The 12,991-nt window shown below is 33.5% G+C and overlaps 1 protein-coding gene across 2 annotated transcripts in view; it reads right to left on the bottom strand.

The window, feature by feature from the left end:
• LOC136840847 (neuroligin-4, X-linked-like) overlaps nucleotides 1-6,900 on the bottom strand; it is a 38,611-nt gene extending 31,711 nt beyond the window's left edge. For both annotated transcript variants that reach the window (XM_067107792.1, XM_067107791.1), the window contains exon 1: nucleotides 5,937-6,900. In XM_067107792.1, the coding sequence (XP_066963893.1) occupies nucleotides 5,937-6,396 (460 nt within the window). In that variant the 5' untranslated portion in view covers nucleotides 6,397-6,900. The remainder of the gene's footprint in view (nucleotides 1-5,936) is intronic.
• Nucleotides 6,901-12,991: the final 6,091 nt, after the last annotated feature.

The raw sequence follows: 12,991 nt of genomic DNA, 5'->3' as shown, positions 1-12,991 counted from the left end.
CACTAGAACAATCACCAAAGGCAATACTCTGTGATCATTTCAAGAACATAGTCTCAGGCACTTAGATTACAAATTTTACGCATGACAGCCTTTAAGAAAGAAAGCCAAAGACTGCAATTAACTCCTTCTGCATATTGCTGAACGTTTCTTGATATGAATCGATAGTTTTCAAATGGACATCTCATGTACCCCAATTTTCCCCTTTAGGCTATTAAGAAGCAGGTGTATTGATTTATGATCCTTTTGTTAGAGAGGCTGTTATCGATAGACTTTATCTGCTTTTGGCTGTCTAACATCATCCGCCAAAATGGAAAACAACAGAAGATGTAAGATAGTAAATGCAATGGACCCAGAAAGGAAGCATTTTACAGCACATTTTTTAGCAATATTTTCAAATCATTAACAACAAACTCTCCATTCTTCCTGGCCACTTTGAGTAGTTCTGGAAGTGCGCCTGGACACTGTATCCTCTCTTACTGAACCGAATTTCTTTTTCACTGTCTGTTCATATGAATCAACAATCCGAGGTTGGTCATTAGTTAAAAATTTTGCTTTACTTGTGAAGGAGGAGTTAGTTCTGATAGGGTCTCATTTAATTGTTTCGTGGAATAAGGGTTCCCATTAATTTACCATGCTGTTAGCAGTATCGTTGTATATATGAAAACGTGAGTAAATGTATTAACTGTGTGAGTGTGTTCCAGTAAGAGAGCGTTTGCCTTTATACAGTTTTTAATTTAATTTTCACTCGTTCGTCACCATACTGAATGACCTATTTGGTCCCAGTGCTTGGCCTCTGGCCTGGAACTGGCATTTCATTAAAATCCTTCGGGCCAGCCCTATGAAAGCTGATAGTCAGCTTAGTGGTCTGGTTAAACTGTTTTTAATAATAATTTAAATAGCAGCAGTGGTAACATAGCATTTACAAAAACTAACAGACTTTGGTCTCAGCTTGGCTGAAGCATTTGTTAAACTTGGTCTCATGTGCATTAAAAGGAAAAATTTCCGAATAATGCAATTCTTTAACTGACCTGTCATACTGATGTGTGACACTAATTAAAGCCAGTCTGACTTAGTATCAAAGTCCGAAGGTATAATGAAATATGCCTTGAGATCACTGGTTTAGGCAATACTATCTTTTCAAAGTTATTTTTCTTATCTAGGAGTCATAAGATGACGTGCATCATCACTGACAGACTTTGAATATATCTAAATATATTACGAAATTAAATACCTACACATATCTAAATATATTACGGAAATAAACATTTGAATATATGACGGAATTTTCTGCAAAACTTAAAACATCAAATTTCGTGTGAACCAAATTCAAAACTTCTCTGGCGAAAAGAGAGCAAACTAGCAGCAAAGACCCATTAACTAAGCATACGTAATGCTTAGGAAGTTGAATTAAAGTAAGCTTGTCGAGCCCCGGAAGCAAATTCCTGAGATGTATTGCACCAGCCCCAGTTTTTTTCCATGCCCCTAAGGTAGGGTTAGTAAAAGTAATTTGTTTGTGGGAAACCCAATGGGATTATTTTCAAGAAAATTCTATGGTTAGTTTTTAAGATATGGCGTCCCGCTTTTTTCAGGGAAAGGTCGGGCCCAGTACTCGGTTACACCTCGGGAAAATTGCGTCCCGGAATGACCCACTCTATGTTATGTTTATTTTCACCCACTCTATGTTATGTTTATTTTCACAAATCAGTAAGAGTTTCAGGTATACGAAAATGGTGGTCCTTAGACAAAATAAAATGAACGTTAAGGAATTTTTTCCCCAGAAATTGAAATGAGAGTAAAACTCAAACATTAATTTCTTTCAAAATGAAAGTTCAGAAATTTCCAGGCAAGTCAGTTTCATATGAAATGCGTTACAATAATGCATGCAGTGAACGCAGCAATTTACCTTTCCCTTTCACACTGAATTTTATTCATAAGTAGAATTAGTAAGGCAAGATTAACTCTCCGAGGGATAATAATCATCGTCGACGAATTCATTCACTCAGGGAAAAAATCATTTGAAGAGTAAACATCTGTAACTCCAATCTTCGCTCTCGGTATTTATTTCCCCGACTCTTATTACAGATTCCTTAGTGCTCTCTCTCTCTCTCTCTCTCTCTCTCTCTCTCTCTCTCTCTCTCTCTCTCTCTCTCTCTCTCTCGTAACACAATGGCGGCGCGGTCAACTCACAACCGAGGTACCGGCGTTCGATCCCAGAGCCCGGCTCTATATTGATCCAAACAATGGATTAAGTTCTTTGTTCTTGGTCGTATGTTGTGGTTGTATGGTTGTGTATGTGAGTGTGTATACATGAATGAATACGGATTTATATATGCATTCATTCTAAATGGCTTTGTTGCCCAAGTATAAAATGGTATATAACAATTACATCTAAAATTGAAGTCCTATACAATTTTTACAATGAACGAAGATAAACTGATATACAAAACAAAGGCTAATCTCTTTATTCTTTTTGGAATTCTTGCTATGATGCTGACCTGTTTCAGCAAGAAACTATTCGTTCTGCACATCACTCACAATCACGAGGAGAGATTTTCACAAAATATATAAAATAACAGACAAAACCACTACAAAAATAAAATAGACTGTCGAAGCTCATAACATATTCTAGAATAATACGTAGCTAATTAGCTTCAACTTGAAATCAACCACGGGAGAAAAGGAGAACTATATTATAATTATATTGTCACGACAAGGATGGAAAAATTGAAAATGAGAGAGAGATTAGCAAACCCACGAGATATACATAATCTAGAATTTATACTAAATAAATTCTTGTCTCCATTATATAATAACACATGCATTATACATATATATATATATATATATATATATATATATATATATATATATATATATATATAAATATATATATATATACAATCAAATATTCAAATAACACAATAGCGTATATATATATATATATATATATATATATATATATATATATATATATATATGTGTGTGTGTGTGTGTGTGTGTGTAGAATCTACTGGTCTTTTTTCACCAGATACATATGTAATTGTAATAGCCACAATGCCACCATATTTAGACTATTCAAGGGCAGAACCATATTTATGATTCAAGACTTTACACATACACCGACACAGACACAAACACACACACACACACACACACACATATATATACGCATGTGTATGTGTGTATATATAAAACGTTAATATGCATCATTATAGGTCTTTTTACCAGCTTCTTTGTATTATGCAACAGGTGATACAACATAATGCTTCTTACATCAGTCAGAATGGAACTTTTTCCTGTATTGAATCAGCTGGTATGCAAATCACTATTTTTATGTTCTGAGCTATTTTCTGTGTTTATCCCTAAATATCAGTGTCAAGTATGTTTTCATCATTGATTATCCTTTGTGCTTTACTAGTATAAGAAGTTCGGCATAACTTGTTTGAGTCTGGTATGTTTTATCAATAGCCAATGACATAAAATCATTGTGAATAAATGCATGTACTCACGCATTGTAAATATGTACACATTCTAGTACATTTACATGTATACAAACAAAGTCTCTCTGATGTCAATATTTAGTAGCTAGTGGCGCTGTTGAAAGCACAAGTATGCAAATGCAACCATGTTCGATCGATACATATTCCGACTTTTAGACGTCGACATGTATACGTATGTATGTGTATGCATGTATGTATATATATACATATATATGTATGTATATATTTGCTGTCCATGGTTCACTTCACTTATTCACCTTTACCCAGTCCTTTCTTCTGAAGAAATGTAATTTTGGAATACATCACATTTCATCTTTTGCGAAAGTTCTCTTTGAACAGAAAATCAAATACATCTCTTTCTATTTAATTCTGCTAAGAGAGGGACAGACTGACAGACAGACAAGGTGTTCAGGGTGTAGTGGAACGTTTGGTGGGATGGGTGTATTTTGTGTCAAAGTTTCTGTTGGAGAAACGTCTCCACATATGTTCTACAAAGGGTGTATTCCAATAATATAAATCAACTGTATATATATATATATATATATATATATATATATATATATATATATATATATATATATATATATATATATATATATATATATATATATATATAATTATATATATATATGCGTGTGTGTGCTTGTGTATGTATGTATACATCCATGAATGTATGTCTGTACATATGTACGAATGCCTCACATTCACAATTAAAAACTTCTAACTGCTTTAAAAAATCAACATTTACATTATGCATCCTTACTTCCCTACATATTGTATTTCTGTTAATTCTACCTTTAGCTTTTTCTAGTTTTTTTTCTGTATATTCAAACTTTTTATTCAGCTGTTTCATAATAAAGAGTTGACACTCCCCACAGACTCACCCCTGTCTGAACCATCCACTTTGCTCTTCTATTATAAATTTTCTTTTATCTGCCTCAAAATCTCAAGCAAAATTTTACCATTCATCTTCCCCAGCCTATCAATCAATGTTATGACCATCACATTCATACTGACATTTATCACTCATACCATTTTACAATTACAATAATAATCCTATTGACTATTCCACTGGAATCTTACCATCATCCAAAAAATACCTTACACACCCTGGTCATCCACTCAACTGTGGCACCACAGCGTACCACTTGCAATCTATTAAGTTCTTTGTGTCTTTTAATTTGTCAACTTTTTGAGTGCCCTCCCTGCATCAAGAACAGTCACCTTCAGAGGCTTTCTCTAATTTATACTACTTACTTCCACTCTTACATCGTTTTGCTTAACCTCTCTTCAGCCCTTTCATACGAAAAGTCTTCTGTCCAAAATTGGAAGTCTGTAGTATCTGCAGAAATACAAAACTGAGAAAAATGATAGATACTCCTTTGCCTTACTGCTGATTTTGCAGATATACTGCGAATGGGGTCTCCTAAATACTCGTGGAAGAATCATTCTGAAACTGCAGTAACTTTTGTATTAGTGTTTCACGAGCCCAGTAGGTGACATATCTCAATTTCGAACATTTTGCAGATACTGCAGCTTTCCAATTTAGGGCAGCCTTGATTCCTAGAGCAAAGTCTTAATATCATCAAACCATTCGAATTCTTCCATATTTTCAACATACCCCACCTTCTTAATCCTTATCAACTCTTGATATATTGCCACATGATCATTTCTTTTTTCCTGAAACTACTCTTCTGATATTTTACTTTTTCTTAGAAAATCCTTTTTAATAAGCCTTCCGCCTATTGTTCTTATCCCCTTTTTCCTATATGAATATTTCCATAAACGTTCTGCTAACTCGACTCAGTCCTCGATAAGTTCATATTTATCATCTGTTAATATCACTTATCAAATCCCAGTCTCGTTTTCATTCGTTTTCTCCCTAAATTTTCTTCTCACCCGGGTATATTAATTACATGTGTAACCACACTACTGAACCTTTCTGTATAAAAAAAGACTTCTAATAATTTTTTCCTTCCGTTTCATATTGTATACCTCCAAAGCACAACATACATACATACATTTTATATATATATTATATATATATATATATATATATATATATATATATATATATATATATATATATATATATTTATATGTGTGTGTTGTTTCTCTATCTATTGTTTGTCTGTCTGTATCCGTGTTTTTGTTTTCCAGCGCAGCATTTAGTGTTTATCTAGTACAAGACCAAGACTTGATTTGATTGAGCAAGACATAATAAAGAAACCTCTTCCATGGTGCAAGGCCATCGTTTCATTCGAACTTTAGGCAGAGAATTCTTTTCTTCCGCGTTTCACGTCTTTTTTTTTTTGATGTTCCCATCAGACAGTGACTATCTAAGGAAGGATATATCTTTGCCTGTTTTATAGGCATCAGTATTAGAAACGGCATGGCAGTTCACTTGCATTCTGTGGAAAATGAGATTCATCTTACCTTCATCAGGAACGTATATGTTGAGGTAAAGACAATCTTCGTTTTGCCTCCTCAGCACAGGCAGATACCTTCGAAGGCGAAGATACTGCGCCCTCGACATCCTCGACAGGGCGGCTGTTTCGTTGGATAAATCTGGGAACCTCTGGGGACACGAAGGTCCGAAATGGGTGGCTTCGTGGACGCCCACCCACTGCGACAGGGCGCGAGTCGGGCTGAAGCGATTAGCACCTACGGGAGGGGTGGCGTACGGAACGCCCAGATACGTGGCCACACGAAAGTTCGAGTTCGTCACTTGGCGATAGAAGCCGCGGAGTTGGCCGTACTTGGTGGCTATCGCGGGAGTTCTTGGCAGGCTGTCGCATTCGGCGTACTTTGCTATTAGCCATAGTTTCACCACGAACGTGCAGAAGCACGTCAGAGTACGAATCTGCATGCCGGGTAATACTGATAGGTACTTCATGGTTTTGGTCAGCGTATTAGTTGTTTTATATCTCTCTCGAAGATGTCTTTATCGAAGACGGAAAAAGTCCTTAAAGGTCATTCAGCATATCGGCTGTTCCAGTTCAACTAAGTGTAACAAGTACAATAGACGGCGAATATTCTCTTTTATCTTTTGTTGAACAACGTTTCATAAATTTACATATATAAAGTAATTATCACACAATCTAATACAGTAAACAATTATTCATTATCATAACTCTCACTAACGAAAATAATCTCTCTAAATAGTATACATGATTGAACGGCATCTATTATTTTAAACAAAACTTATGTTCAGTTATCCACAAACAGTCCGCTAATTAGCCTAAGATTCCTTATCACCAACTCAACATATCACATAACGGATAGATATACAACCATGGAATAATATATCAACTCGTAACTAGGCTCCTTTCGACGAGGCCCGTGATGACCTGGAGCGGGCGAGATAACATCCTTCCTCGGCCAGAATCAAAAGCACACTGAGATTCTGCTGCAACCTACAACGTAACCGAGCATAAAGCTCACGCGTCTCCCTGACTCACGCCCTCTCTGACATGGAAATCTATCAAAAAATTAAGAAGCACATGAAGAGAGGAACGGTGCTCTTCTATAAAAAAAATTGAATAGGTAAGGAAAGAGTATATCTTCCCTCTGCCCACGAGAAAAGAAATAAAAATATTCCGCTCCGAGGCGCATCGGTGTTTCAAAGCGAAGGGATCAACAAATGACATTAAACGGTAAATCTCCTTGAATGTATGTGGTTCTTTCACGTTTGGCCTCAAGTGCTTTTCTTTGTCATTTATTCCGTTGGATGTTTTCGGCAGAATAAATGACAGGTATTAAGAATGGAGCGGGCCGTATAATTGGTTTCCTTTTCTTCCTTTCTTTCTTTCTTTCTTTCTTTCTTTCTTTCTTTCTTTCTTTCTTTCTTTCTTTCTTTCTTTCTTTCTTTCTTTCATTCCTCTACTTTTGAAGATCTTCTTTTGCTTTCTTTTGCTTTTTATGCTTCTGATTTTCAGGAGGAAATAATCTTACTTTTAATGAGTCGGAATTATAAAAAGTGTGAATTATTAAAATGTGCTATTAAAATAAGGATAGATATTTTGACTTCGTATTGAAATTTATTATGTAGCCACTTTTACGAAGATATATGTCATTACAGTTTTATAAGATGAAATGCAAGACATAAGATAAACAAATGGTGCAGATAAAGTGGCCTTCAATATCAACGGGGAGATTAAATATATATATATAAATATATATATATATATATATATATATATATATATATATATATATATATATATATATATATATATATATATATATATTATATATATATATGTGTGTGTGTGTGTATATGTATATATATATATATATATATATATATATATATATATATATATATATATATATATATGTATGTGTGTATTTAAATCCCCAACTTGCCAAAATACAAAGACCATCACTGCAATCTTGTAGAAACCAGATACCACCGCATATAACGAGGCTTAAAAATAACGCGTAATTAAAATTTTGTAGTTACTTCGCAAAGAATGAAATTCCTGGCCCAGTTTTCTCATTCTTTCTTTCCGGAACTTTTCTGGCCTACGAACTAACCCTCACATCCATTTCATTCTAAGGAAAAATGAAGAGAAAATGCTATTTGATTTATTCTGATTTTTTAATCCGATGTTTCACGCCTATCCACTGCATAGCGGAGCGGTTTGTTTGAACAATCATTTCAATTAGAGAACTTTTAGGGGAAAGTCAAATCTAGTTTACTTTCTCTCTCTCTCTCTCTCTCTCTCTCTCTCTCTCTCTCTCTCTCTCTCTCCCAACTTTAATGGATATCCCATATCGTCATTATCACTGAGAGGTTTTTATAACCTTCCATGAAAATTAATTATAATTTTTCTCCCCATTAGTCTCCAGCATCAGTCCTGTAATTTCCTTTGAGTGTTTTTTTCGTATACTTTCTGTCTCTCTCTCCGTCAGATCCATACAAGCCTTGATGGTTTCATTATCGACAAAATCCATCTATCTGAATATAAATCTGTTGACGTGAGGTTAGGGACATCCATCAGTAATTTGGACACTTCTTTTGAAGGCCTGTGCACTTCACTTTTCATACCACGAACTATCTGCGCTCTTCACCAAAACTAATGTTATGATTACAACCAGCTGTTCTTTATCAGTGACCTCTCTTATTCCACGGCTCTCAAGATGGATTGCACATCTGCGCAGATATCGAACACTCACCCGTTTTGTTTGCAAAAGTTGTAGGCCTTGAAGTGGAATGAGTGAGTGAGTGCTTTTTTTTTTGCGATAGAATAATAAAATCTTGACACACACACACACACATATATATACATATATATATAAATATACATATATATATATATGTATGTATGTATAATAAATGTGTATATGTATGTATGTATGTGTATGTATACATACATGTATATATATACTTATATATGTATATGTATATATATATATATATATATATATATATATATATATGTATACATACATATATATATATATATGTATATATATATATATATATATATATATATATATTTATACACATACATTTATACATAAGCTAAACGAATTAAAATTTCTTTCTTTGAGATTGTACCCCAAAAGCCAACTAGCCTTAAACACCACCAAATATAAATTAAATAGGTTGGAGGTCCGATTATTAAAGGCAGGCGCTGCCAAGATCAATATCAGCCAGCCCGTGAAATATAGTTTCTTGCAAAGGAAGAAGTAATAGCTTTGTGCGGAGAGAGAGAGAAGGAGAGAGAGATAATTTTATGGTCAGTTCTTTCAGTAAAAATACGTGTTGCCTTCCTTTTTTTTTTTTATGTCAGCGTTCATGTTTGCCTTTATTATTTTCCGCTTGACATGACAAAATGCCATCTGTTTGCAGGCTAGGTTATTATTATCATGCGAATTGAATTTTTTTTTTTTTTGTGTTTCGTTCATGAAATATGAGCCTTATCTTCATTCGACACAGGTGGATACGTAAGAACCTGTGATCTGGAATTCCGAGGCAGAAAAACGGATCAAATTATTTTCTTTGAAAAAATGACGGGATATGATACCTAGGAATAGACAAAATATCTAATTAATTTGTAATGATAATTGTGTGATGCTGAGGTTGGGCAGATCAGGAGCGATCGCGACTTCTTGATGATTTTTCGTTGAAATTATTCCCTGTTATCTTAAAATTTAGCATAATCAGTCTCAGTTTATTTTTTTTAAAGATCGCGCAAGAAAGGAGAAAATTTTTATAATATGAACATATAATTTTTGTCTTCATATTCAGCTTATTTTTTAAAATTCCTCATTGCCAATGGCTATCTTTATCTTTACCATGTTTAGTCAACGTAAAAGAAGTAATTGTGAAATCATTCAACTAATATAAGTGCTTGCTCTCTCTCTCTCTCTCTCTCTCTCTCTCTCTCTCTCTCTCTCTCTCTCTCTCTCTCTCTCTCTCTATATATATATATATATATATATATACACACACACATATATACATACATACATATATATACATATATATATATATATATTATATATATACATATATACATATATATACATATATATATATATATATATATATATATATATACTCGTATATATATGCCCTGTTCTTTCCCGTCTCCACCGCCTGCCTTGCTTGAACGTTGGGAACTAAGACCGAAATAGCCTTGGAAACAGAGCAAAGAGTCACGGTGATGTTGCTCTTTGTAATGCATGTAGAATTCATGTAACTGCGAGGATTTCTTATCTAACTGAAAACGGTGACACGGAAGAGTCCGTGTAAAAGCTCTTTAACACATAATCCCCTCGGATAACGATCAGAAGAGAAAGCAATTCAGGGAGAGATAGGATACCCGCCGAAAAATTACTGACATGGTGCGCTCGGCTGAAAATGCAGAGAGAGAGAAAGAAGAGAGAGAGAGAGAGAGAGATCTGCCAGCTTCTCAGATGGAAACAGTTTCTCTTTCCATGGTTGAAGTCTTGAATTCCTACTTTTCATAATTCATGGGAATTATATAAAACAGGTATTTTTTATAATTCGCATACTATTGAAGATCATAAAGCAAATAATAAAATAAGTATACAATATAAATACATATATACAATGTAATATATATATAAAATATATATATATATATATATATATATATATATATATATATATATATATATATAAATATATATATATATATATATATAAAATACATATATACATATCAAAATACTATACCTACACACACACATTATATATATATATATATATATATATATATATATATATATATATATAATGAGGTTGCGAGATGTGAATTATGTTGAAAACCAAAATAAGCTGCAAATCCTCATGGCATATGTCATATGTCAAAGAACACCAAGGCTCAAATAAGAATAAAAAAAAAGTTATCATTGCGAAGCTAGAGTCCTAATGCGGAACTGAATATTTTTATCAAGCGAAACTGAAAATAGAAATATTTCGTGCAACGGATCCCCCTTAAATTTAGATACCAGAGATAGGAATGCATTCATAATTTTAAAAAAATATCTCAGTTTGCCATATGAGTTAAGCCTACACGTATAAATCGTCCTTGAATGAGCTCCATTTTTTACGTTTTGCATCGTTGCTTAATTTCCACGCAATTTATATCATTGTTCAGTACACAAAAATAATTCGCTCTAATTTCAGAAGCTTGCAGCCGGATAGGTCAGTTTTCACTTTGTGAATTATTATCACCCACTAAATTTTGTAATTTTGCAGAAGAAATGCAAATGTCGTCGTACGAGTTACTCATCTTAATAGCTATTCTCAGTGTAAGATATTACCTAATTTTTAATCTACAGGACATATATATATACACACACACACACACACACACACACACACACACACACATATATATACACATATATATATATATATATATATACATATATATATATATATATATATAATATATATATATATATATATATATATATATATATATATATATATATTACACACACACTTTTCTTTTCTCCAACATGCTAATGTACGTGTTGCATCCACAGCTTCCTGGAAACTCTTCCATTATCTCAAAAACGTCTTTCAAAATTTCGAGGCTAAAGTCTTGAAGGGAAAACAATAACTGCTCTTTGTTGCTAGGCTATGTTTAATCCTTCCTAAGCTTAGCGCAGGCAGATAAATGAGAATCCTAAATGAAATATTAACTAAAGTTTCAGTTCAGATAAATGAAAAGTGACAGGTTTCACAGATGAAAATACTGATGTCCACAGAATTAGATCAAAATACCACTGATGAAATAACAAATGCAGTGAATGTTAGCAACTTTCCCCGAAGTATAAAATTATTTTCATGATTATAGTGAAATAAAGTAGGATTTGTATTTTCGGCAATAGCAGACACTGTTGAATATTAAAGAAAAAAACCAGGAGACCGCCCATTGGAACAATAAGAAAATGCATGCGTTTAACCTCCCTAATAATACAGTTAATTATTACCTATTACTCGTAATCAACATGGCTGACCATAACTTTAATGTGTAGTGATAAGCGCCTTACGAATAACTAAATGAAACAAATGTCACTGTGCCTGGATACCATTGTCGATGTTATACTTATTCAAACCTAAACAAATGAACAATGGCGAATGAATTGAAGAGTAAGAACCGATAAAAAATAACTTAACAGCCCAAACAAAAAGATAAAGTTTACCGGACCTCCACAAGAGGAGACTGGCAGGTAGGCATAAATAAACCATGTTTGGAATGACAGCGAGAGAGAAAACCATATTACTTTTCGACGACGAATGTTACGTCCTTTGTCGTGCAAACTTTTGTATTTCCCACGTGACTGACGAAGGATCATATCCTGCAAGTTCTGTTCGCTGTCCATGTGATATGAGGTACAAATGACACAGACACGAATTGCGAAATAGAAATGGGAGAGTTTAACGCTCGCCGAGGAATTACTCTGAACGCGTCAGAATACCGCCATTACTTTTGCTGACTTCCTGTTATGTTACCTTGATTTGCTGGTACGGACAGACCTACAGTATGTATGACTGACGTTCTTCATTGCGGTTATTTTAAAATGAATGTTTTTTTTTTTCTCATGTGGAAAAAGTTTTCGTCAGTATCTTCTAATTCCGTTTGATATGGGTTGTTCAAAGAAATTACATATATTATACATATGTAAATAAAGATAAGATCCACGAAGGATTTTATCTTTATTTATATATTCATCACGTTTCATACTCTCGTGATTCAGTTTACACACACACACACACACACACACACACACACACACACACACACACACACACACACACACACACACACACATATATATATATATATATATATATATATATATATATATAATATGCATATATACGAACATATATATATATATATTATTATATATATATATATATATATATATATATATATATATATATATATATATATATATATATATATATATATATATATATGTTAAAGGAGTTGTTT

Source organism: Macrobrachium rosenbergii, chromosome 8 (assembly GCF_040412425.1).
Source record: "Macrobrachium rosenbergii isolate ZJJX-2024 chromosome 8, ASM4041242v1, whole genome shotgun sequence".
NCBI lineage: Eukaryota > Metazoa > Arthropoda > Malacostraca > Decapoda > Palaemonidae > Macrobrachium > Macrobrachium rosenbergii.
Note: the sequence above shows the minus strand (reverse complement) of the source record. Positions and strands in the feature narration are given on the sequence as shown.